This window comes from Tyto alba, unplaced genomic scaffold (genome assembly GCF_018691265.1).
Source record: "Tyto alba isolate M040663 unplaced genomic scaffold, T.alba_DEE_v4.0 Super-Scaffold_12, whole genome shotgun sequence".
NCBI lineage: Eukaryota > Metazoa > Chordata > Aves > Strigiformes > Tytonidae > Tyto > Tyto alba.
The window spans coordinates 1,952,020-1,979,152 of record NW_024881274.1 but is presented as its reverse complement, the minus strand read 5'-3'; the positions used below and the strand labels follow the sequence as shown (position 1 = coordinate 1,979,152).

Here is a 27,133-nt window from a genome sequence, read left to right as displayed (position 1 = left end):
GGACATGGGTGGGACACAGGAGGGACACAGAATGGACATGGGTGGGATGGTGGGTGGCCGTCAGTTGGGCTGCCCAGAGGAAGGACAGACGTCGGTCGCCACGACCCAGCGCTGCCTCTGGGACTCTCCCCTGCCCCCCGCTGGGCAGGTGCTGTGCCGGGGTGGGGACACGTGCCACCCCCACTGGCAGGGTCCCCAGCCCAGCCCCAGGGTCCCCTACCCAGGAGGAGCGCTGGCCCTGATGTTCACTCTGGTCCCTACTGATGTGCAGACGGAATGCTCCCAGCAAGCAAAGCCATGCTTGGGGAAGGGGGTGGGGTTAATGGCCATTGTGGCTGTCCCTGCCCTGTTTGGGGACCGAGGGGACCTCTGGGGTGTCCCCCCCTTTCTGCCCAACCCCCCCCAGATTCCAGCTGGAATTGCCCAGCCCAGGCCCTGGGGTGAGAGGAAACCCGGGGCTGGGGCAGCAGGGGGGACACGGAAATTGTCCCTCGAAATGGGAAATTGGGAGTGACCCCCCCCCTCCTGTGGGACCATGCCCCCCCATACCTGGAGCCACCCATCCGAGGACACCCCAAAACCCAGCGCCACCCCAAGCAGGGTTAACCCCTGCACTGCCAGGGCACCGGCTCACTGGAACTGCCTGACTCACAGTCTCTAATTCCACCCCTTTTACCAGAAACAGCCGATTCAGGTTGAACAAAATATTCCCTCGGCCCAAACCACCACTTTTTATTGATTATTACTATTATCATTCCGAAGGCAGGGCCAGATCCCACCCTCCAGCACGGCAGAGCACCCCGCTTGCCTTCGCTGGGGGTGCAGGTGGATGCGCCTCAGCCCCGTCCCGTGGGAGCCCCGGGGAAGGGGAAGGGACGGACAGACGGATGGACGAACAGATCGCAAGCAGCACGGCAGCGTGGTGCCTTTGCCTGCACCACCCTCTGCTGCCTGATGCCGTGCCTGCCAACGCCCACTGGGGTTCAGGGGTGAACGTGGGGAGGTTTTTTTGCAAACCATGGTTCAAAATCCATTTAATGCTTTTTTTTTTTTTTTTTGGGGGGGGGGAGGAATTAATTAAATCTGGTGTCTGGTTTAAGAGCTGGGGTGGGTGCGCGGGCCAGGACGCTGCCTGGCACACGTGGGGCTCCCAGCCACCACCCCTGATGCTTCACCCAGGGCACCCCGAGCCGGCAGGTCCACCACAGCCCCCGGCCTTTCACCCACCGAAAAGCCCCACTGCATTCCCCCCCCTTGAAGCTGCCAGGGCTTTTATCCCCCAAATAGGTCAAGCCCTCCATTTCTGAAGGATTTTTTTAAGCCGTGGTTGTGGGGATATGGGGCTGGAGCCGTCCCGGTGCTGCAGGATCCAGGTGCCATCGGTGTGATGAGCGGTGCGGTGGGTCAGGTCTCAGCTCCAGCCCCATGGTTGCGGTCCAAACATCGGCTCGCGGGGCTTTCCCCACCATCAGGGGATGGAGCGGAGGGTTGAGTGGCCACAAAGACACCCCTCAACCCACCACGGGGGAAGAGTGGGGTCGGGTGACCCCCCCCACGCCGTCCCCTGGCACAGCCTGGCAGAGAAGCTGGTGCCGGCCGTATCCCCCAAAAACTCAGACCCACTTCCACCAATTCTTTCCCTCCCGACGCCTCCCCCAGCTTTCACCGGTTCATATTTTCATGGGAAAAAAAAAAAAAAAAAATCTCCACCTCTGCTCACTGGCGAGCGCAGGGTTAGTCCTCTCCAACCCAGCGAGGTGCCTCGGCCGCGGTCCCCGGTGCCTCTGTCCCCAGGGTTGTCACCTCCCCAGTGGCTCCGCCACGCTGGGATTTCCCGGGGGCCGGTTGGTTTTATTCCCCGTTTGATATAAAATCCATCCTTCAAGGCATTGGATTTGCTTTTCCGGTGGTGGAAGGGTCTGCGGGGATGCTCGTCCCCGCTCGTTTCGGACCAAAGCGGGGACAGAAGGTGGGACGAGGTTGGTCACGGGTGGGTTTGGGGGAGCTCAGCAGTGGTTTGGGGGGGGGTGGCTGCATTCTGCCGAGCGGAGAGGGTGAGCCCGGGGGGGCCGGTCTGCGCCCCAGCTGCGGGCAGCGCTGCCGGGAACGGGAGGTGCGAACGGGGTGGGACGACACGCACCGAGGGCTCCTCCCGCGTCCGTTCCCGCCCGTGTCCGATCCCCGGGGGGGCGGCGGGGCCGGGGATCGCAGCCGCCGATGGGGTCACGCCGCGGGGACACGCTCCAGAGCTGGCTGAGGGGAGGTGGGGTGTATTTTGGGTGGGACAGCACCCCACGCCGGCCCCCGGTGCCCAGGACCCTGCGCAGGTTCCGCGCGGGGCCCCGCGCCCCGGCCGCCCCCCCCCCCCCCCCCCCGCGACGGAACCCCCCGTGTGCCCCACGCTCGCCACGCGCCTTCCCGCCTCCCCCATCCCGGGAAACGCGCTCGCCCGTAGACCACGCCCACACTCCCCGCCCCCTTAGACCGGGCCACGCCCACCCCCCCGCCCCTCACCGGGCACGCCCCCGCCACGCCCCCCCCCTCCGCGCAGGGACTACGACTCCCGCCATGCCGCGGGACCGGAAGGGGCGCGCCCGCCCGGCCGCTTCCGGGCTGGCGGTGAGGAGGGAGCGAGGGAGCGGTAAGATGGCGGCGGCGGCGGTGCTGGAGTTCCAGCGCGCGCAGTCCCTGCTCTCCACCGACCGCGAGGCCTCCATCGGCATCCTCCACTCCATAGGTGAGGCGCCGCCGCCCGCCCCCGCTCCGCCGCCCGCCCCCGGCCGCCCGCCGCCGCCTCCCGCCCGCCGCCGCCGCCGGCTGCTGACTCACCGTGCGAGCCGGACGGCAGCGAGGCCTGGGCCCGCTCCGCCGGCCCCGGCCCGGCCCCCTCCGCCCCTGCGGCTCCTTCGCCCTCACGGCGGGTCGGGGCCGGGCCGCTGCCCGCCGCCGCGGAGAGCTGCCGGGGTGCCGCGGCGGGGCCCCGCTCGGGCAGCCCGTCCGCGGAGCCCCGCGGCTCGGGTCGGCTTCTCCTCCCGCCGGGTGCGGGCAGAGGCAGCGGCGCGGGAGTTCTCTGCTTTGAAGGCCGGGGAGCGGCGCGTACCGGGGCTGTGGCGGGCGGCGGGGCGGGCAGGCACGCTGGCATCGGCCCGTACCGGCTGTTTGCTTCTGGGCTTTTTCGGTTGTGGTGTCGTGCTGGTCGCCGTGGCCTGCAGCGGGTGCTCGGCGTGCTGAAGGATGAGGAAACTCGGCTGAAAGTAATATTTCCTCTTATAATGCTAAAATGCACCTGCTACTTAAATTACTCTCTCGGCACTACACAGAAAGTTTTGAGGAGTTTTCATGTGTGCTGTGGCTGGAGTATTACCCTCTGCTTCTTTAAAGACAGAAGCTGTTTGCTGAAGTTACCTTGTCAGTCCGGCCTGGACGTTTAGCAGTGCTAAGGAGATGTTGGTGCTTTAAAGTGATTTGTAGGCATAATGTGGACATCCCTCTTTATTTGGGGGTCAGGGCATACAGGGTAGGGAGAGTGGGTGCCTTTGAAACAGGTGTATAAAAGAGTAATTAGTGATTCTTGTAATGTATGGTGGTTTCTGAAACGATGCTGTGACCTGCACTCACCCTGCTGTGTTGGGCAAATAAACGTTTCCTGGTGTCCCTATTAGACCTTGAAACGAGTTGCTGTATGGTCTTTAAAAGTTGCTTGTCCCGCTCAGTGTTTTGCTGGTTAATTAGTAGTAGGTGTTCTCAAGCCTGTCAACACACAACTTTCTGTCAGGTCAGGCTCAATCAGGAGTAACAGCTCGTGTTGCCAGTTGGTGCAAGCTGGAGCAGTTCAGAGTGTGTTACTGTGATAGTTTCCTCCTTGAGAGCAAAGTTACTTTGCTTTTGTCACCGCATGTGTTAAATTGTGGGGGCTGAAAGCCTCAGTCTGTGTGCAGGGGCACCGTGGAGGATTTTGGTTCCCTCTGTAGAGCTGGGCAGCAGATTTTGGCTTTGTGTAAAAGTTGGACAAACTCACCTGCACAGGGGATGGTGGAGATAAATATTTACAGGGTAACAGGGAAGAATGTGCGTTGTTTTGGGGATAACTTCTATGAAATGGATGTTGTGTAAACACAGGTTTGGTGCTGCTGTATGTCATTTGTCCCTTCTGCGTACCTCAGAGCCAGAGTTGCTCACGTTGGTACGCAGAGTGGTGATGAGATTGTCAGAGTTCAGCGTGGGAAGGAGCACCGGCTCCTGGAGCAGTTGTGATGCCTGATTGCTCCTGAGTGAGGCGGGCAGATGTTGGTCTTCTCAACACATAGCAGCACAGGATCTTAATACACAAAGCGGCAACATTGACAATCCCAGCCCTGGAAACCCCACTAAATTTATTTTATTTGGTTTTGTGGCTACAGTGGGAGAGGGTCTGTTGCGTGGCGGTGGTTTTTAAATTAATCTTGAACAACAGGGCAAGCTTAATGAGACTACTTCAAAACTTGAATTATGTTCACGTTGGAGCATGCAGTTGTGTCTGTCAGCTGGATTAAAGCCTTTGTGAAGTATAGGTGAAGCGCTCTCTGTAATCTGCTTTCCAGATCTCACAGGACAGGCTAAATTCACTATCGCCTGTTATAGCAGTTACTTTTTTTTTGGTTCCTTTCCAGGAGCTGCCTAGTAATGATTATCTTCTAACTGAAGTAGCATTAAAGGTAACTTTTCTGCTCTCTTCTAGTGAAACGCGATGTCCAGGAAAATGATGAAGAAGCAGTGCAAGTCAAAGAGCAGAGCATCCTGGAACTGGGGTCGCTTTTGGCCAAGACTGGGCAGGCAGAAGGTGAGCTTGAAATAAGTAACTGAGGTAATGGGTAAGAGATACATACATTCAAATGAGTTTAGTCTCCTTATGTAGTGGGATAAAAGTGAAAGCAGTTTTTGGCCGGAAATGTTTTCAGAGACAGGACAGAAACTAAAAAACTAGATAAACAAGATAAAATATTAATTTAATGTTACTTGGCCCAGTACTCCAAAAGTTTGCTGAAGCGTTGGACAGTTTAGCTGATGACCCTTTGATGTGTGGCCATTTTAGTACAAATGATTAAAGTTTTGTTGTTATGTCTGAGATTAGAAGTTTCTCTTGATTTCCTTTTAATAATCTCAGATCCTTGTTTCAAATTGGCAAGTTTGTCCCCAGAAGTCCTTTCTCACCAGCAGCTTCTTTCTCAATTAATTTTTTTGCTGAAACATTACATCAGAAAATCCTTGCCTGGCTGCACACAAGAGCAAGACTTGACAGTCCTTCTATTGTCAATGTGTGAAAGGACAGAAATGGAGTCAAGTTCGATGATTTTGTTGTTTTGAATCTGTTCATATATTGCATTTCCTGGAAAGCTCAGGGCAGTGTTGGTTATTTTTGTACTCAGCAGTTAAGTTTTGTTTCTTTTGCTGAAGAACGCTCTTGCCTTTTCTGGAGCATCTTTCACTTCAAGCAGTTTAGGAGCTGATACACCACGTCCGTACAAAGAGTGTTCTGTCCGTGGCAGGCATGTGGCCATGGTATAGCCCTGATGTCTTGTAACTGTACGCAATAATTCAGAATGTGAAGTGAAGCGTGTGTGCTTTTAGCGGTCTGAAACTGGTTGGGGAAAACAGGCCAGCAGAAGGTTTAATCAAACTGAAGTTCAAAAATTCGACTAGAATGCCAGACCTGATGTTAGAGTAGTTCATGGAAAGCAGCGTGAGGTTTCAGTGGCTGATCAAAATCCCAGTTTTATATTTATTCTGAAATGTATACTTGGTATCCCACTGTCCAGTCTTTGTGCACATCTATTTTGACTTGGCCATTTAACTGATCTACCCACGTCTACATGTGTTTGAGCATTCTGGACATTGATCCTGCTGTGATTTGCAATTGAACAGAGCTTGTGACAAAGTAGATTACTTGCACTTAGACCAGTGCTGGAAACAAAGGTGCTATTCATCTCACCTAACTATAGATGTTCATGTCTGGTTTCCTAGTGTGGACTGCTTTTATAGTTGCTAGAGAAAAATAAGCCTTTCCAGCCCATGATTCATCTCTTCCTACAGTAAGAACTTAGAGCAGGACAAATGAAACCTGCAGTACAAGTGCACATTTCTCTAATTGAATATTAAAGGATCTCAAGTTGGTTAACTCAGGTATAGGTGTCTGTGCTGTATGGGTGCCATTTGCATTCTGATGTTTGCTTATGTAGAGATAACTCAATGTGACTTTGCTCCTGCACCAAGGAAGATATGTGTGTTCGGGCTAAAAAGGGGGAAATCATCAGAAGAGTCTCTTCAAGTAAACGTGTGGATGTGCTGCTGGTGTGCAGAAGCCCGAGAGAAGAGTTGTTAGGTGTCTGATGGCCTCCTTACCAAAAAGTTGTTTTTTTTTTTTTCCTTATTTTTTTTTTAAGGAGAAGTTTAAGTAATTGAAAATGACAACGTTGATTCATGAAGGTGCAAGCGCAAAATATATTTGGAATGTATTAATGGGAACACTAAACTGCAGAGCAACTGTATTCTGAAGAAAAAAAGAAGGAAATGAATTTGGTGACATTAAGAAGCCAGTTGTGTATGTGTAGATCAGGGTGAGATCACCAGGTTGTGCTTTCTGGAGACGTGGTGAAGCTGGAGGATGAAGAAAGGGGATACTGTGACTTAGAGATAGGATAGTCCTGTGGGAAAGAGACTGTCACCTTCCTTTTCTGTCTGCTTTCTAGGATGAAGTAGACCAGTAGGAGTGACAGGCAGGCAGGGTCAGCAGCATCTTCACCAGGTACAACCATTCACAAAGATGCCAGCACCAGGCAGACACACAGCTCTTCGTGTCCAAGGGGAGTCAATCCGGTGCTGCTTAACCTAATGAGAAAACTACTGACACTGTGCAGTTTCTGGCCTGCATGAAAATCTCATCATGGTAGCTTTTGCTGGAACATACTTTTCGTTTTAGCTAGTGGAATTTTTTTGATAGATTTGAGGTGTTGCTTGTTGGCTACTTTCAAGTGGTAGCTTCAGAGATGAAAGGGTTTGTGAACTGCAGCCTAGGGAAGAAATAAGCTGCAATTTGGGGTTTGGAAGTTAAAACTGATGTGCTGAGAGTGTGAAATGAACCTGTAATTTTTAGAGGACTAACCTATTGAACTACAGCCTATGTTTTAAAAAAAATATAATACTGTCTTTATCTGCTTGAAAGAGATTAGAGATTGAACTGGTAGATTAATTACTCTTTTTTAGGACAGTTCTAGATTTTTATAGCATTGTTTAAAACTATGATTGGAATAACTTGGATCGGAAATTCAGGTACATGGCATGCTAGCTCGTGGAAGCACTTTCTCTGAGGATGAGCAGCAGCCTTCATTTTCCAGAGCTGCTGTTCATCACTTCTCCAGAGCTGTCAATCACACTCCTTTACCAAGCATTGCATTGATTAAAAAAAAAAAAAAAAAAAAAAAAAAAATCCTAAATATAGTTGACAGTTACATTGGTAGGAAAGAGGAATTTCTATGGGAACTTTGAGCTTGCCTGTCTAAATATGTAGTTTGCAAAATGTACAGATATATTCTAGCTGTTGACTTTGAATCTGCTTTCTAGTGAATTCTCACGCAGCTGTTGAGCAAGTCAGTGGAAGGCTAAGTACTGCAGTGTGTTTCACGTGATTTTTCCTTTTTTATTCTAAAGTTCCTTGCATGTGTGAAAGAGTATGTTGTGCACCAAAAGCATGATTCAGTTGGTCCTGAGAAGGTGATGTAATGCAGTGATGCACAGTAGGAAGAGCGATACCCTGTAGTAGTTGAGAGTTGATGGATCTTGGAGAGAGTCTCACTGCCTTCATAAGACAGACTGAAAAACGGACTAGTTCTTGATTATAGAGCTCAAAGCTAAGGATACAGTGCTGTGACCTGATGAGAAGCAGACTTGTTCTCTGTGTGAAGTGCCGTGTTTTCAGGTGCTTGTGTTAGTTGTGTCAGGGAAGAACACAAGAAACAGGTTCTGGGCAACTCCAGTTTTAGTGCTGCTATTCTTCCGAGCCCTGCAAGGTGATCTGGAGCCTACTTTTCTCAGTTCACATGGAGAGGAGGGATGCTTGAAAGTAGCTCTGCACAGAACCGATGTGTTGGAAGGAGCTGTCTGCTGCTGTCACAGTAGTTTGTTTACTGTTTGTGACACCGAAGTGTTTGACTTTGATTAAAATGATTGGGATTTGCATCTGTGAGTGGCACTACAGATTGAGTGATCCTCAGTACAGAGGTGGTGTGGGTAAAGCTGTCGTCTGCCACGGGGCAGTAGGTAACAGTTCCTTCTTGGGTGGAAGCTAGGTGCTGATTGAAACGGTCAGTCAGCGGGGTTCAATCTTAGGTATTAAAGTAGCTGTACCTCAATTCTAGAAAAACCTGCCCATTTATTCTCAGACAGAAAGTATGACTTTTATGGAGTCTTAGGCATGGCAGTCAGTGTCTTGTTTTGTTCACTGTACAAAGTCACAGTAGCTCATTGTAGGAAGAGTCATAATTTGTGCTGCTGTTTGGAAAATAAGGCTTCTCTGAGGATTCAGGGTGCACTCAAAGTTCCGTTTTTTTATACATCTGAAAGTGCACTTTTAGAACAATGTCAGTATATCACTGAGTAATTGGATTGGAATATGCTGTGAGTTCACTTCTTAACAGTGTAAGAGATTAGTTGTATCAGGCTTGATTAAACTTTTAAAATATTAGGTTGAAAATGTAATAAAAATGTAAGGAATGTTTTTACTATATTATTAAGATGTTCTTGTAACAGTTCTTTTGCATTACTGCTAAATGAAATATGAAAGAAACCTCGTTTTCAATTGTTTTTATTGGAATCCTCCCAAACTGAAATTCTGCTGATGCTCCTCCGTATACTAATTGAAATAAAAATCAGATTAGTCTCTTATTTTAGTTTGCATTCTGATACTAGTTTGTTATAAAGTATATTGAAGAATTCTGAACTACTCATTACAGATTTTGTTGTGCTGGTTTGTGTGTTTGTTTTTTTTTTTTTTTCCTGTCAAATCTTATAAACATGGTAGAGTGAGATCTAGGTGATGTTTGAGTGAGACTTAAAATTCTGGGACAAATAAGACGTGATTTCAGTGTGTGGCCTCACTACTTTGTCAGCACTGAACCCTGCGCTGGCATGCTGCTAGTCTGCTGAAAGTATCATCTTGCCCCGACTGTAAACAGACATCACTGCAACCTGGCCTGTGTGTTGTTTACCACCGGAGAAGAGTTTTGACTGGTGCTGTGCAATTCCAACGTGTAACTCCCTTCTGCTTCTGCGAACACCGAGTCCTGAAACTGCTGTGACACTGACTGCCACATTCCTTCGTTCTGTAGGAATGACATTTTTAGTGTATTTCTTCATAAAGAAAGACCTTTCCTTTGTGGGCTTGAGATTAGCTTTATAAAGCCGTAAACTAGTAAGGAGACTAGTAGAAACAGAAATCTAGTTAAGTAAGGTAAGATCCAATTAGGTAGTGTGGGTAGTTGAAGTGTCATTTTTTCAGCAGTGCAGCATGGGATGTTATCTGACTTTCTAAGGCTGGCTAGGTATGGCAGATTGAAACGTCAAACTGTGAGTTAATAAAAACATACTTAAACTATAAACTCCATTGCCCATTTTATAGAAAAATCTCAAAGCATTTAGCAGATGCTTACATTTTTAAAACATGCCTGAGGCAAGTGTAGTTACAAATGGTGTTATAATTGGGCAAACTGAAGTAACGGGAAACGTATGCTGTGTGGGTGAGACTGGAGCCCAACAGTCACCTTTGCCAGTCCCTGTGTTTACTGCAAGGCATTCCTTCAGGTGACATTTATCGCTCTTTTCCTGTAAATGATGTTGAGAGACTGCTTATAAAATGTTTGATGTAATAAATACGGCTGTGTATAGACATGTCAGGTACTCCAACTGCAGTGTAACTCTTGGCTGTGTGGTTGTATTTCATGATTTGTTTTTTTCTGTGTACAGAACTGGGAGGACTTCTGAAGTATGTTCGACCCTTCTTGAACTCCATCAGCAAAGCAAAGGCAGCCCGCTTAGTCCGATCTCTGCTCGATCTGTTCCTTGATATGGAGGCAGCAACAGGACAGGAGGTGAGATTTAAATTTCAGCAATAGTTGGTTCCTCAAAAGCTTGTAATATCATTATCTGACCTAGTTTGCTTCGCACTGAAGAATTATTAATGTAATTGATGGCATTTGGATATATTCTATTAATAAAACATAAGATAATTTAATTCACTTATAACCATGTTCTTCTGCAAGCCTCATCCTGCTGCAGGTTAGGAGTAACTCTCATCCTGGGCACTTCTGTTAGATTTGTGTTGCTTGCTGTTAGATACATAGCACTAGCAGTGTTTTGTGGTGTGATGGGTGCTCAGGATGTGAGAGGTGCTACACCTATTCCAGGGAGCTCGCTCTAGTGGAAAGCTGGGGGCAGTGTGTGGTGGCACAGAGCTAGAGGAGTGAGTGTTCAAGGCCTGTTCAGGGGTTGGTGGGATTAGCTGGTGAGTATTACTTAGCATCTTTCACCTGGAGACAGTGCATGGGGACACAGCGTGGTGGGTGTCTTACTCTACAGGGGACTTCTGAGGCATGAAAGTTACTCCTGAAGTGGAACTGGAAAAAGTTTTGCAGCTACCAAGTGTAAACTACTTCCAGTGGCAGTGGATGAACTTCTCCATTAGAAAACCCATTTGGTCTAAGATAGCCCCCAGTTTGGGTTTACTCCATTCTCATTAGCTCAGTAGAATGCAGTAGTTTTCCTTTTTTTTTTTTTTTTTTGTGTGTGTCCGTGTGACTTGTTGGTTACTTAAGAATGGAAGGAAGACAGGAGCAACTTGTAAATGATGAGGAGCCATTTACATGCGTTGTTGACCTGTGATAATATATGTTGTTCTGGCACACCAGAGCAGTTAGATGGAGAGGGGAGGCAGGGAGGGTCTGAGTAACAGATTAAGGACAAAGCCCACATAACACTGTACAGTTCAGAAGAGGTTCTGCCAAGTTGAGAGGTAGGTGGCATTCTTGTTAACCAAATTAACTCAGAAGTATCATCCTTTAGTTCAGGTAACCTAGCAAATGTTCTTTCTGGCATGTATGTCATGTTCCCTAAACGACAGAATCTTTTGCCCCTCTTCTTTAACAGAATAGATTAAGGGAAGCAGGGTGGGGTGTGCAGGTGAGAAGGGAACCCCTAAAGGCGTCAGGAGAAAATGAGTGGCTTCAGACTTTTTTCTAAAGGTAACTTGATGTAAATGATGACATTTGGATACAGTCCCAAACAGTGGCATTTTATGGCAGGGGAAGAACTTGGAGTAGTAGCGATGGAAATATGGCCCAGTTAGTCAAAATATTCACTTTCAAGCATATTCAGAAACCAAACCCAAAACCTTAAGGAATTATGACCCCTAACCTGTGAGGTTCTTGATGCAGTAATCCTGAATACTTTCAGCGCCTCAGAAATGTTCAGAGGGACATTTGCTTCCTCGGTGTAATGTATATTAAGAAGTCTCCCAGGAGTCCAGTAAAGCAATGAAATTAGACGTTTCTCCAACTCCTAATGCTCCAGCTATCACTGCGCAATAAATTGCGACTTCATAATGGCTTTTCATAAAATGCCCCCATTTAATAAGCAGTGATGAGGAGCTGACAAGTCCCGCATTGTAATACAGCTACAGAGCAGCTCCAGAAAGAGCTGTGATCCAGACATCTTGGAAGAAGGCGCTCCTGAGCCTAGCACCTCAAGATGACTTGCTGTATATTGGCCAGTATTAAATCGACACCCTCTGCTAATTGGGGTGGAACATGACTGCTTTATTCATCAAGGAAATCTCAGCAGTCTTAAAAACTTGAGAAGCCATTGGGTTCCTTTACTCTGCTTTGAAGTGATGGATAAAACATCCAGTGTCACTTACTGACAGGCTCCTGGCACCTGACTCGCTTGTAAATAGTGGAGCCCAGCACCTCTCTTGCTTTATGCTAGTAAAAGATACATATGGTCTGACGTATTGAGGCCCTCAAACACGTGCACTTTGTTTTCCTTTCTTTCTAGAGCAATTGAAGATACATTTTTCTCTATGGCCAAATGAAATGGTGCAAAACATGCTGGAAGGGACCTCAAAGTCTTTTAGTCCATCCCTTGCCCTAAGGCAGAATCAGTTCTCATGTACCCAGATGTTTTATTTCAAATAAAAACACAGCTGTTCAAGAAATGCTATTAGGATTTCAGCAGTGATTTTTACTGGTGAAACTTTGGAAGCCAAATCTGTATTTTCATATTCCAGTGTGGGAGGATTGTCCCCGGTGGTCGGAAAAAGTTATTGGAAGCCAAATTCATTAGAAAAGCAATTGAAGAAGGTGGTCTGTTGTTTTTTTTGGGGGATGACTAAAGCTTAAACTAAACCTTAATTTGCCTTCTGAACTTCACTTTCTCTTGCAGTACGTATTATAAGTAGTATAATACTGTGGATGTTGTTACGAAGTGCAGGAAGTTAATCTAGAAAATAGAATATGAAAAGATGTATCACAATTTAGTGGGTCTATATCCTTTTGTGCAGCATTTCTGTGAGTTTAAACTCTGATGTCAGCGTGATGCAGTCTGAGGGTAAAGTGTGGAGTGTGTGGCTCCCAGCAAGTCCTTGGTGAAGAGAAGTCACTTAACCTTGCGCTGATGAGCTGCAGTTCTCATCAGTGGCAAACTGCGCTTTACCCTGGTAATGTTAAAGGTGTCATTCAGAGACATTCGAGGTAGGCACTAACGGTGAAGGGTAATCACCAGGCTCATTTTAAGGTAAAAGTAATTTGATGTTTAGCAATGTTGTTCAGACAGGAATGACATTTCCTTAAACTACATTGTGGAGATTCAGGCTTTGTTGTATTTTTGTTGCTTTGTAGGAAATGATTGAACCATACTGCTGTTTTAAAGAGGCGCAGCAGAAGGCTTTACAAATTTCTTTCTGCTCCCTTTAAGGTTGACCTGTGTTTAGAGTGTATTGAATGGGCCAAATCAGAGAAGAGGACTTTCCTACGCCAGGCTCTGGAGGTATGTTACATTGTGGATCCCAAATCTGTGTAATAACGTCTTCCCCTTATCAGATTTAATCCCTGTAAAAGTAGTGTATTTGTAGTGCGTTGTCCATTTGTACATGTGATGGATGGGCAATAGCATTGGCACTACAGTTAGTGAATCCTCTTGAGTCGACAGGATTTTACCCATTGTGTTTAAACTGGCCAACCTTCCAAGTGGTAGATCTTGCAGAATTGGACCATATGATGTAATTAATACAAACTAATTTATTGAAGTCTGTGCAGATAAGAATACAAAGTTTAATTTAACAAGAGAGATCTGTACTACCTTTCTTTGGCTTTCGTCACAGTGGTTGCTTTTCTGTTCTCCAGGCGAGGCTGGTCTCTCTGTACTTCGATACCAAGAGGTACCAAGAAGCCCTGCAGCTAGGTAAGCGTCCCACTAGGTGGTGGTAGTAGTGCTCTGCTTTGAAATCAGTCTTGAGCCTGGTGAGGGAAACCAGTGATGTCATGTTCCTAGATAAGTTTTGTAGGACTTGGGCATTAATTTCTCGATGCCGTACCGGTTCTGTCATCTTTTGCTGTAGCTTGGTGATAAAAGCTTTTAGAGATCTTTGTTCTCACCATTTGTTCATTTCAAACAATTTTGGAAGCAAGGACGAGCTGTATCCAGTTGAAGGCCATCAGGTTTTGCTCCTGATAGAGCATATGTAGTATACTGCTGTGTTCAGAGAGGTTGGAGGGAGGAACCAGCTTTTTTCAGTTTGCTCAAATACTGCCTCAATAAAACCAGTAGTAATGCTAGGAAATGGCAAACCTCTAAGGATGTAATTAGTCAAGCTCTTGTGAAGTAGTGTAAATGCTTTAAGAATTTGCTTCTGCACCACCTGAGATATGGTAATTAACCAAGTGAACTCTCCTACTCTTCTACAAAGCAGAGTAAAGCAGGTCATCTTACACAGCCCAACTCCCTTCGGTGCTTTACAAACGCTCATTTTGCAAATGACTGCAGTAATGTAAGATGAGGTTTAAGCTGGCTAAAGGGTATTTGTACAGACTACTCTGCCAGCTCAGCGTGTGGGTATGAGCAGGGCTGAGGGATGACTGCACTGACAGGGACAGAAGTGCTTACTTGGGCAGTGGTGATTTCATCACCAGGGACCTGTAACTTCTTAAACAGTGTGGTGGCAAGAGCACGTGTCATGTCCAGAGTCACCTGGGTGACCCGTATCTGATCAGAATATCAAATTATGTTAAGTGCTTTGATACATGGAATTCAATATCAAGTTAGAATTAGTTTGCATATGGATATGTAATAAACTCAGGTTTAAACTGGTCAGAGTCCACACTCCAAAGCTATGCATAATTAACTTAATCACTTGGATGATAGTGGTACAGCCTAGGCAGCTGTGAAGGCTTGCACTTGCAGGACAGCCTCTCAGAGCTCTATCAGGATGTTGACATTGTGTGTGAGCATTTCTATGTGTCTGGCCAAGACATGGTTATGTAAGTCCACTGCTGCAGGGAGTAGGTGAAACAGAGAGTCTGTATGGGATGTTTCTAGGGAGAGTCCATTCTCTTCCACCTAGTTATGCAGTTTCAGCTGTGGCTTACAGCTTCTAAGCACAGCAAGTGAGAATCATAAAATGGTTTGGGTTGGAAGGGACCTTAAAGATCATCTAGTCCCAGCCCCCCTGCCACGGGCAGGGCCCCCTTCCCCCAGCCCAGGGTGCTCCCAGCCCCATCCAACCTGGCCTTGAACCCTTACAGCACCTTACCACCTGCACAGGGAACAATTTCTGCCTTAGATCTCAACTAAACTCACCCTCTTTCAGTTTAAAACTGTCACCCTTCATTCTATCCCCACCCCCCTAATCCAGAGTCCCTCCCCACCTTTCCTGTCCCCCCTTTAAGCCCTGGGAGGCCGCTCGAAGATCTCCCTGGAGCCTTCTCTTCTCCAGGCTGAACCCCCCCAACTCTCTCAGCCCGGCCCCACAGGGGAGCTGCTCCAGCCCCCCCAGCACCTTCGTGGCCTCCTCTGGCCCCGCTCGAGCAGCTCCGGGTCCTTCTGCTGTTGGGGGCCCCCGAGCTGGCCCCAGCACTGCAGGGGGGTCTCCCCAGAGCGGAGCAGAGGGGGAGAATCCCCTCCCTGGCCCTGCTGCCCCCCCTGCTCTGGCTGCAGCCCAGGGCACGGGTGGGTTCTGGGCTGCGAGCGCACGGGGCTGCCTCACGGGCATTTTTCCCCCCACCAACCCCCCAGTCCCTCTCCTTGGGGCTGCTCTCCAGCCACTCCTCGCCCAGCCTGGGTTTGTGCTGGGGATGTGCAGGACCTTGCCCTTGGCCTTGTTGAACTCCATTCAGTTTGCCTGGCCCCACCTCTCCAGCCTGCCTAGGTCCCTCTGGATGGCATCCCTCCCCTCCAGCATGTCCCCACACCACAAAGCTGAGTGCCGTTGGTGAACTCGCTGAGGATGCACTTGATCCCGATGTCCATGTCGCCAACAAAGATGTTAAACAGCGCCCGGCCCAACACCAGCTGCTGAGGAACGGCACTTGTCACTGCTCTCCACTCAGACATTGAGCCATTGACCACAACTCTTTGAGTGTGACCATCCAACTCCTTATCCACTGAGCGGTCCATCTGTGTTGTGCAGGACGGTGCCAAATACTTTGCACAAGCCCAGGTAGATGATGCCAGTTGCTTGACAACCTATTGAGGCTCTTCTCTGCTTGCCCTGAGTTAGCTCTTTAGTTTGTAGCAGGGGGAAAGAAGGGGAAAATCTTCCACCAAAACTGGCTCTTTCTGTCCTCCTAAGGCTTTAATGTGGCAGTTTATCTATGTGTTTCTTAGACCGTCCATTCCTACTGCCTGAATTTAATCTGTAGATGTCTTGTGCTTGAAACAGTCCTTCCTCATCCCAGATTCTTAGCAGTTGCTTGAAAACGCTCAGTTCTCGCCCTAGGGGAATGATGCAGGAACGGGCAGTGCTTCAGGTTTGCTCTGAGCTCTGAATGTGAGTGGTCAATCATGCTGTCATCTGGGGAGAGGGGGGTACCAGAGTGACCATTCTTGACTTTCAGCTGAGTGTCTGATGCCCATGATGAGGTGGCACAGATGTGCTGTCCACGTACCTGAGTGTTCTCGGTGCCCTCTTCCACTTCTAACACAAAACTGGTTCATTCTTCTCCAGCTGTGGACTGACACTGACCCACTATTACTTCCTCTCCTTTGTTTCCTCTTGGAAGAACAGGCTGTGTAAGCCTAGCCTCCCTTCCTCAAAGCCAGTACTGCTTGGGGGAAGAAGAGTGTCATCTGGAAAGACTTGGTATGCGTACTTATTGATAGCAGATGCAGAGCAGGTTACAAAGGTTCTTGTTCTTCCCTGCTGCTAGGCTCCCAGCTTCTTCGGGAATTGAAAAAGATGGACGACAAGGCATTGCTGGTGGAAGTGCAGCTGTTAGAAAGTAAGACTTACCATGCCCTGAGCAATCTGCCAAAAGCAAGAGCAGCCTTAACCTCTGCACGGACTACAGCCAACGCAATCTACTGTCCGCCTAAGCTGCAAGCAGCGTTAGACATGCAGTCAGGTAAAGCCCTACAGGAGAAGGGGAAAGTCTAGGACTTATCACGATGCATCGGTTGACTGATACTTCTTTCCTGTGTGAATCAAAGAAAATGGTGCTAGGTGGGACGTCAAGATATTCACAAGCCTGCCCAGCTGCTTCAAGGCAGGATCAGCTATAATTACATTCTTCCTGATGCATGTTTTTTTGGCCCATTTCTGAAAACCTCTGGAGGTGGAGGGTCCGTAACCTCTCTAGGCACTACAGCATTACACCATGTAATATATATAACTGTATATGTAATGTAACTGTAACGTTGTTCCTGACTTAATTTGTAGACGCTTACTGGAAGTGCCTCAAACTTGTCTTTCTTAACATGTCCTCTTAAGAGCAGGCACGGATGTTCTTCTGCTAGAGATAAGTTAAAGGGGAACACTTTACTTGAAGTACCAGATAAAGCACTGGGCAACCAAATTGTTCTGTCCTCTTTCAGTCACGTTCAGAATTAACTCTGATGCCAGCCTCTTTGTTCCTCTCAACAGGTATTATCCATGCAGCAGAAGAGAAGGACTGGAAAACAGCCTATTCATATTTTTACGAGGCGTTTGAGGGATATGATTCAATTGACAACCCAAAAGCCATCACTGCGTTGAAATACATGTTGCTGTGCAAAATCATGCTGAACATGTACGTGGCAAATGGCTCTGCGAAGAACACTTCCTGCGTTTAAATGGGAAAGGCTTTTCGTTTGACTCTAGTGAAAGAACTCAAGCAGACAAGCTTTGCTGTTTGTCTTTATGACCTAATCAGTGCTTCTGATACAATGTTACTCGAATTGTAGTAATTTGCTATCAGTTGGGAATTTTTGAGGCACGTTTAGATTTACACTGATCATGTTGTTGAATAAATGCTCTTTTCCATTGCCTCCCCTCTAGCCCAGAAGATGTGCAGGCATTAGTGAGTGGAAAGCTTGCGCTGCGGTATGCAGGAAGACAGGTATAGAAACTCAATCCTTTCTATCTTCCTATTATCTCTGAGAATATTGTCTTATTCTTTTTGTCAAATACTTTGGTCTTTTCATACCAAAACACCCTTCGCTTCTGAGTGTCCTGAACAAGATCTAGAGCTGATTAAATTACCATAAGTAATTACCATAAGTCAGTTGCCTTCAAAGGGAATACAGTGATTTTCACCACTGAGAATCTGGCCTGCTCACTTCATTTTCTCCGGTTTTCTCCTCCCTGCTTTCTTCATGAACTACTAAATGCATAGCGCTGTAAGGTACTCCTGTTTCAACCCTCACCAAGGGCTCTGCAGCCACGGAGCTGATGTATTTAAATCTGAGTTAATTGTTTTCAGTTGTGTTGTAGCAAGTTCTGAAAATCCATTCACAGCAGTGTAGTTGAGCAGCTTGAGACCTAGATGACTGTAAGGTGGAAGCCAAGCAGCTGGGGAGTTGTTAAATCAACTGTTTATTCTAACATGTTAACTTGCCAGTCTGTGAATGCCACCCCCGTATTAAATCCAGGGATGCTTTTGTAAAGTACAGGGCCAAAAACCAAGTGTGCCAGGGTCTGAGCCAGGCTTACACACTGATGCCCTCAGTGGCTCTGGTCAGCCAGCTCTTTACTTTGACGCAGGAGCTAATACTCACCTACATCACGGAGGATTAGGGAAAGCTATTGAGTAGAGCAGATCAGTGAGCATGTATACATAGAAAAGAATCTGAAGTGGGGGTATCCCTGCATTATCTCTGCTGGTTCATGAAGGGCAGCCCTGGTTCTGCTTCATTCCCTTCCCTCGAGTGGCAGCTGGGTTGGTGGCTCCTTCTCAGAGCAGGAGGGCAGTGTACTGTGGAGGAAATCCCAGCTCTTCTCTGCACTGTCCTCCTGAGACAGCAGTGATCACAAGTTTCTACAGCAGCTGTGGAAACTGAGCTTTGGGAACAGAGAGAAAGTAGGCAGCCTCGGGGACAGCTGGGTGGGAGGGATGATAGCAGAAGCCTGGCCCTTGTGCACCGCAGCCACCGGGCTGTCCTGCTGGTCTCCTGCACTTGTGCCTCTTGCCACTTGGGAACTGTTCTTCTGGTGATGTTACTGTTCTGTGTAGTAAAAGTGTGGTAGTTTGGTTGTGACTGAGTCTTTTGCTTTGTTTCAGCAACTGTGGGGTCGATTAAGAAATACATTCTCATGCTGTCCATGATAGGGTATCTTTAGGACTTCTGCCATGCCTCCGTTGCTCAGTGGAGGCAGTGTGGCATGCTGAAGGGGAGACACACAGCTTTAAGGGCTGAAAGTGGCCATGTTCATTACACAAGTGACAAAATGTGCACTTTCCTTAAAAATTGTGTCAAACTGGCTCCCAGCCTGCAACCTGATAGGAACTGCAGCTGGTATTCTCAAACCTTGTGAAACTTGAGTTCTTTGTTTCCGTGAAGCTGATTTCATGCGGTGTCCTGCAGCTGTTCTGCATGTTCCCCTTCTCAGCTGTCCTTATTCTGCCTGGGTAGAAGTAACACCGACATGGCTTTGTAGCAAAAGGAACATTCTCACTTTGCTGCTTAAGCACATTTTCAGTATACTGCACAGTTGGCATAATAGCACTGAGAGGAGAATCTAGAAAAATAACCTACTCTCATTTTCTTTGCAGACAGAAGCACTAAAATGTGTGGCACAGGCCAGTAAGAACCGATCGCTGGCAGATTTTGAAAAGGTGAGTCAGGAGACAAAATGGGGCCTGGCTGGTCAAAACATTCTGTTTTGGAAATTTGTAGGAGCTGCTGTATACCACAGTGGGAAACAATAAGAGTTTTCATAGAAAGCGACAGTGCATCCAGCAAATACCCCACTGTAATCAGCCTGTTTGATTTTTCTGCAGCATGGGTAGTGGGCTCAAGCAAGGGCTTGCTTGAGACCTAGTGTTTTGGGGTTTTTTTTTTTTTTTGTTTGTCTGAGAATGAACTCAGAAGCAGTTTCCTGTACTTTTGGTGCTGTTCACTGGGATGTGTATCTTCCTAAAATTTTTCCTGGCTGCAGCAAGACCACAGAGATAACTGAGAGGCTTCCCATGTCAGGGAACAACCCTGTCATGCTGTCACCTGAGTGTAAACCAGAGATTCTGGCTTGCTAAACTCTATGCTTGCTTGCACGGTGCTTGAAGGGCTGCTGGGCTGTCCTCACCTCCTGGCCTTTTAGCTAAGTTATGGGAATGGATTAACCACTGACACTTTGCTGGGCAGGGAGGAAAGACTTTCATACTCAGAGGGCCTGAAGGACAGCAGACCTGTTGCTACCTGAATTATTTGTTCCCACTGTGTCTTCTGCAGGCTCTGACAGACTATAAGGTGGAGCTCAGGGACGACCCCATCATAAACACTCACTTGGCTAAGCTCTATGATAACTTATTGGAACAGAATCTGATCAGAGTCATCGAACCCTTCTCCAGAGTACAGGTAACTGTTTCCAGCAAGTGCACCAACATGCTGGTGCCTCTGTCCCCTGCTGTTGGTGGGCGAGGGACTTGTTCCCATACAGAACTGCTCAGCACTTTCAGAGCTCAGGGTTCATTATGTTCAGCTGAAATATGATGAGGGGGCTGAGGGGAACTTTGAAAAACCACATTCCAGAGTCATTGCCCTTTCCAGCTGTTTCACTTACACTGAAAGGTGGGCATGCTTTTAACACTGAAGGTAACGGTGTTTGGCTTTTAAAGGCTCTGTCAGGGTGTGGGTAAAGCTGCAGTAATCTTGGAGAATAAATGTTATTTCATGTTTCAGAATGAAATGGCTTTAGGTGTCTAGTCCATCTTCAGTTAAAATTGGATATGAAATCTGAAGGACATAAAGCTGCAAAGCAAAGAAAGCCGTTGGAGATTTTTAGGCCAGAGTGTTTACAGACCCTTGAGCTGTTGTGTGGAAGAGCCCCGTACTTCTGTCGTGTGTGTCAAAAGTGCAGCTAAAGATTCACTTAAGTCTGTTGGTCTCTCTTATAGATTGAACACATATCCAGTCTCATCAAGCTCTCAAAGGTAAGAACATCACTCGAAATCAGTGGCACGTCTTAAGAGGGCAGAGGAATTGAGGTCAAATGGCATTTGCCACTGGGAAATAAACGTAGGCTATTAAGTCTGACGGATCAGCTCCATAGCATTTACAGGCAAATATCACCCCTGGGAACTTAACTTTAACAAGGACAGTTTCCAGGAGGCATTGGACTGTCTTCCTCTGCACTAGACTGCTGTAACATCACCTTCCTCCATATGGGTTTTACTCCCTGTGTCAGCTCTTGCTTTTTATTGGAGACAGCTTTTTCCCCTGCTGTAGTAGCAGCTCAGGTCATGACCAGCTCGTTCTTCCCCACTGACCTGCATTTAATCCTCGTGAGCGTGCCCAGAGGAATCTTTCTTAGACCCTTAAGATACAGGATCCAGCTAATCACTTTGAAGTTTCATTAGGAATGCGTAGGTCACACTGACAATTGCAATAACTGCTTTACAGATAATCCCGACCAGATTAAGTTTTAGAAAAATCCACTGTAGTCCCAGCCAGCTGCATCCCAAAGTGCTTTTGTTCTGTACTGGCATTAAGACCAGGGGTTTGGAAGTGTACTGAGCTCCACCTCTGTGGTCGTTACATCATCTATCCTTTTTTTATCTGTGCAGGCTTTTCCTAGACTAGCTCTTGGTGTTTATTTAACACATACTTAATAGTCTGAATGAAAGCTGGACTGCAGTTGTTTCTTAACTGCAGCTGTGTGTCTTCTGTCCAAAGAGCAGAAGAGGAGCTGACTGCTGTGGGACCTTGCCTGGCACTGGGCAGGAGGTCAGCTCGATACTGAACAGCTTCAGTGAAGCTTGGCCAACACTTGACTAAATACTTGCTGAACCAAGCTAGAATGCTTCACATCCTCTAAGGAGTAACATCTGTGTGAAATGCCAGATACACTGTCTTCTGTGGAGCAAGAGGGCAAGACATCCTGGTGCTCTTGTCATTAAAAGCTACTGCTTTATTTCTTATGTCATATGGTATTAACAAAGCAGTGTGCAAGGAGAGATCTGTCCTGATGTTCTGTTCAGTGATAAAATAGCTGCTTTTAAGCAGTGTTTATATCCCGCCAGGGTTGTTGAGTGTGGAGTAGTAAAATTTGCATTTCTTGATATAGTTCTGGGAGACTTTTAATTTTTCTGCTTCAATTTCAGGCTGAGGTAGAAAGGAAACTGTCACAGATGATCTTGGACAAGAAATTTCATGGTGAGTCTCTGCATCCTTCAGTTGTGACTGCCTTGCTGCCCACGGCCAGGTCGTGTGTAAGCAAGCTGGGGGTAGACTCCTCTTCATCGCTGAACCTTTGAACCCCCAGCATCCTCCTTAGGCTCAGCGCCGCTTCAGATGGCAGACGCGCAGGTTAACGGGCACGGGGGAAGAATAGTGAGCAGTGGGTTTATTTGTTACTCTGCCTGTTGTCCTGAAGGCTGTTCCCATTCCTCCTTCCGTCTGCCTTCATCAAACTCGAGGTTTAATTTCACATGAATCAGAAACTGCTGTTAAGTCCTTACTTGCTGTGGCTGCATGCAAGGACAGTCACGAGGCCCGCTGGTGGGCTATCTAGCAGGGATGTGCTGTTCTGCCTTGGAGCTTACTGGAGTACGTGGCCACCTTTCCCAGATAATTTGTGTCAGGAGTATTTTATGTGTTCGTGGGGGGCACCCACGTATCACAGTTGATTGGTTTGGGTTTGTCTGGGACCACGGGAGGCTGCTTCTCTAATAGGCCCTCAAGGAAACAGCTCTGATCTTGTTTACATTGTCCCTAGTGTTGATTTTAGAAAGCCCTGGATCTAGCTGAGCAAGATGAATGGGAACTGGCTAAAATAAGCATATTGGTTAGAGAATGACTCAAAAAAAAAATTACAGAACCCAGCTGCATTGCCCATCTGGCACCTGGAAATAGTTTAATTATGAAATGGCGCTTTTTTTTTTGCCTTGTTCCAGTGTTGTGCTGAGCCATCCCGCTGGGCACAGGGGCCTCAAGGAGGAAGGTAGCTGTTAGGGAATGTGCAGGCATAAGCATCTCCTGGATGTCTTCTCGGGCCCCTCTCCAGACATGTTTTTTTTCTGGGTAAGCCACTGCTAATGCAGTCCAGACAAAAAAAAATCAGTCAGCCAGTCCAGCACAACACACGAGCCCCTTCCGAACCCAGCACAGCCGGGCGGCTGTTTGCTGGGCAGATCCCTAAATTCCTGCTCTCTGGGAGGTGCGATCTGTCGAGCGTTCCACTGCTCACTGCAGCTTTGTGTCTGCAGGCATCCTCGACCAGGGCGAGGGAGTCCTGATCATCTTCGACGAGCCCCCCGTAGACAAAACTTACGAAGCTGCCCTCGAGACTATTCAGAATATGAGTAAAGTAGTGGATTCGCTCTACAACAAAGCCAAGAAGCTAACATAGGTGAGTGGAGGCGGGAGCCGGAGGCCGCAGCTGCTCCGGACCTACCGCTCCTCCCCAGGCCGAGGTGCGCTTTGTGTCCTTGAGGCTTGTTTTCTCTCCTCTCGATTGACGTGGCTCTGTTTTCTTTTTGCAGAGTTGAATTTGCTAGCTGTCATTTGGAGAGTGTGTGTGACAGGAGAGTGAAACCTTTGGGAAAATGTTAGGAGACTTTTTTTTTTCTTTGTTCTACTTTTCGCTCGGAAAGTTTTTAAACTTCCTCATCCAGTGCATCTTGTATTCCATACGATGCGTGTTCCAGTTTCCATGTAATCTTTACTGGCCGAACTTTGTATCTGGGGGGGGAATATTGTTTAAACAAAGAGGGTATTCTAAATAAAAGGAAAAAGGCTTACACTACCTAAACATGTGCTTTCCACTTCCTGAGGGATGGCAGAGAGTTAAGCAGGGACAAAGTTTTGTTACCAGTAGGTGCCCAAAACAAGTTTGTTTCATCTCTCCCTCTGCTCTGAAATCTAAGACTTACTGACGGTGTATAAGCAGCCAAGTTTATTCCATTTGTACCGAACCAAAAAAAAAAAAACCCAAAATGTACAGACTGCTGGTTTATTTTTAAATCTTAAAGGCCTCAGATCCCCTCGAAAGCAGCTCCACAATGATTTTCCTGAAGGCTTTCACACCCGAGGAACCTGCTTCAGAACTGTCATTGTGCTGCGCGAGCCCGGACCCACCCTGCGCAGCCAGAGGCCTCAGTTCGGCTGCAGCCACTGTCTAGACCATTAGGCCAGTTTCTAATAAAGGGAACAGCGCAGGTTTCCCCTGGAGGCCTGTATTGCATGCTATTGTTTAAAATAGACTAGATTTTAAATGTTTTATCCCTCCCCCCCACCTGCATTGGTAGGGAGAACAGGTGAGCAGGCGTTCCCTGCGTGAGCCGAGCCTGCCCCGGCGCGGCGGCGAGCGGCTGCCCGGGCGCTGATCAGACTGTCGTTAGGTACCTCTGCTGTGTTAGCGGTTCTTTTTTTTTTTTTTCAACATCTGATGTGAGACAGCTTGGCCCTTCTGGAATAACCTAGTGCAGCACTCGCTGGGGAGCTTCCTCGTTACTGTTCCAAAGTCATATATGTGGGGGGTGGAGCACGGTGTATTCCAGCATGTTTCATTTTATGGTGAGGTTACTAGCTAGGTTTTAATGCCATTTGGGCAGTGTAAGCTTCTGCATCTCTGTCCTGCTAATCTTTATTTTTCCTTTCCCCTCTGTCTCTTTCTCTCTCCCTCTCCACGTTTTTCTTACAAAATTTATATTTTGTAAAAGGATTCTGTTTTATCAGGAAATATTTTGCCTTCACACTGAATCTTAGACTGGCTGATTTTTCTGCTTTCTGTTCACATTTTAACCTCTCCGACATTATTATTTTTTTTTTTTTTTTAATTTCCATCTCATCCAGTCAGTCACTGTTTGGGTTTTTGGCACCATCAATATCAAATGTACAAACGGTTCTTGCTAACCAACACCAGGTATATCTGATGTTCAGATGAGTTCCAATAAAATAATTTTTTTTTCAAAAATCTGTCTCCTGTCTTCAGCTGCCGAGGCAGGTAAGGGGCAGGTTTGGTGCAGACTCTCTGTGTGCTTAGGGAAGGGTGGATTGCAGCGCGAGCTGCGCGCCTGGCCAGAGCTCACCAAACCGTCGCTGGTGATGATATTTCTGAGACACAGAGTGTGAGGGACCGTGTTTTAAGCAGCATCACTAAAGATTTATGGATTGTGACCTGTTCCTGGCACAGCAAGAGTTCTATCCAATTAAGTTGTTATTTATTGTTGTTATTATGAAAAATTAATTACATCTGACCTCTTGCACTTCTAGCCTTCCTTGAAAATACCCTGATGCTGTATTGGAGAGTTTCACATGCACAGTATTGTGCATAGATTCCTCTTAAGGCTAGAGAAAAGTTTTTAGGATGTAATTGAACTCATGCATCTTTAATTTTCATGTCTGAAACTCATCTTGGACACCACCTGGTTGAGGTGGTGCAGGTCTTCTGGAAAGAAACCTGGCTTCATAGGCAGAAAAATGTGAAGGACTTAACTCCTGCTCTTACGCATGGTTTGGATTGCAGGGGAAGTGCATTTCTAGTTTTCTTAGGTTTTTTTGAACTAGAAATAGCTGGTAAGATATTTCCCAAAAGCGGCTCTGACCAGTTCACCAAACTGCCACTTCAGTGGCGTTTCCCCTGGGGATGCTTAGCTGTGGACATGCTTTGCTGATTTTAGTTGCTAACAGCGGGTGAATGAGGGGGAGGTCGTGCATGGGAGCGGAGCTGGAGCCCAGGTGCAGCGGTGATGGTCGCACACACGGGGCTGGGCTGGAGGAAGCTGGAGGTGGCCGTGAAGCCCTGCGTGGCCTCGGTGAGAAGTGTCCCGCTCTGCTGCCATCCCTCAGAGGGGACAGAACTGCTCCTGCCCCAGCAGGTGACGATGGGGGGAGCGGAGAGACCCGAGCAGGGGCCAGGGCGACGCAGCAGGTCCGTGGCGACGCCGGCTCGGAGGCGGCTGGGCTGCCTCGCACAGCATCGAGGAGGTTTAATTGCGCGTTAGTCACTCAAACCGCCTGCGGAAAGCCGGGATTTTCCGAGGCGTCTGAGCACCTGCCACCTCCAAGCGCGTTAAAATTAGGGCCAAAAAAGCTCAAACGGTAGGGCTTGTTGTTAAACCCTTTTGGCTTGAACTTCAAAAGGCTTAACTTTAAAAAAGCAGGCTTTTGCACAAAGGTGACTTTCATGCTGCTTGGGTCCATGTAATATTTTTAATGGACAAAGGGATTTCTCGGTGACGGCAGTGCCGCTCGGGCTGGACTCGCACCGTCCCTTGCGGATCACTGTGCAGAAGAGCCTCTAAAGCTGTTTGTAAAGAGGATGGATGAAGAGGAGACCTTTTGACCATCCCTTTAACAAACCAGCTGCCACGCTGGGTTGGACACACTTTGAAGGCCGTGCAGGTTTTGGGGTGCTGTGGGACAGCTCTGTCCTCAGCAGCGGTCCCGGGGGTTGATCCTGAGCTGAACCCCTGTGGATTGGGGTGGGTGGGGACTGGCAGGTTTTTCAGCCCTGCTCTGGGTTTCAAACTGCTGTGTCCCACTGCTGTCACGGCGCTCAAGGTGCTGAGAAAGCCGCTGCGCTACCTTGGGAGCTGGAAAAAAGATGGATCAGAAAAATCTCCCCTGCTTTTAGCGCACAGATGCAGTCAGCCGGCCTGGCCGTGCACAGCCCCAGCCCTGTTGGATGCAGCAGCTTTGGCAGAGCTCTGACCCAGAAAGAGATTTTCTTTCCCGTCCGCGTCTCGGTGCCTGCCAGCGCTGCTGCGTGGCGCTGCCTTGGGCTGGTGGCTTTGGGGACGGACAGACCTTTCCAGTGTCCCCCGCTGCCCGGGCGGTCGGTGGTCCTCGGGCACGGGGAGGGTGCAGTCGTGTCTGGATGAAACAGGAGATTTTGGGGTGGTTTGTTTTTTTTTTTGAAGACATCTGAATTGTGGGGAGGGGGCAGGCAGCCGCACGTCTGTGGCAGTGGTGACTTCGGGGCATGGAGGGGTGTAAGCGAGCTCGGTTTAAGCCGTTAGCCAAACGCTGATGGGTGCGGTGCCAGGGTGAGGGGGTTCCCTGGTGCCAGCAGCATCACTGCGGGGGGGGGTGACAGCCGGGGCCCCGCAGCCTCTGCCCGCTCCCCCACCCCCCCCGGCCGGCCTCGGGGCGCGCTGGGCCGCGGCGGAGCGTCGCTGAGTGTCGCTGCAGGTTGCGGGAAGCGCCGCGAGGCTCCGGCAGCCGCCCCGGCCCGGAGCTGCCCCCCGGCCCGGCCCGGGGGGGCCGCGGCACCCGCCGGGCGCGCTGCTGGGGGCGCCGCCCCTCGGCCTCCCTCCCTCGGGCTTTGCCTTCAGACCTCGGCACCGGGCCCCTCCGCGGGCCGGTGAGCTCGGGGCGGGCGCGGGGGCGCCTCGGCGCGGCACTGGGTGAGGCACCGGCGGGGCGGCGGAGGGGAGGCGGGGACCGGCCGGGGTGCCGGGCGGAGGTTTTTGAGTTTTAA

The 27,133-nt window shown here is 48.4% G+C and overlaps 1 protein-coding gene across 1 annotated transcript; it reads left to right on the top strand.

Annotated features, from left to right (window-relative positions):
• The first annotated feature begins 2,598 nt into the window (after positions 1 to 2,598).
• Positions 2,599 to 24,625, top strand: PSMD11 (proteasome 26S subunit, non-ATPase 11). Its single transcript, XM_042787433.1, has 14 exons — positions 2,599 to 2,737; positions 4,718 to 4,819; positions 9,994 to 10,118; positions 12,997 to 13,068; positions 13,425 to 13,482; positions 16,446 to 16,640; positions 17,159 to 17,303; positions 17,552 to 17,612; positions 19,266 to 19,328; positions 19,942 to 20,067; positions 20,607 to 20,642; positions 21,813 to 21,864; positions 22,917 to 23,059; positions 23,193 to 24,625. The coding sequence occupies exons 1-13, from the start codon at positions 2,647 to 2,649 to the stop codon at positions 23,057 to 23,059; spliced, it is 1,269 nt and encodes a 422-aa protein (XP_042643367.1). The 5' UTR covers positions 2,599 to 2,646; the 3' UTR covers positions 23,193 to 24,625.
• The last annotated feature ends 2,508 nt before the right edge of the window (positions 24,626 to 27,133 follow it).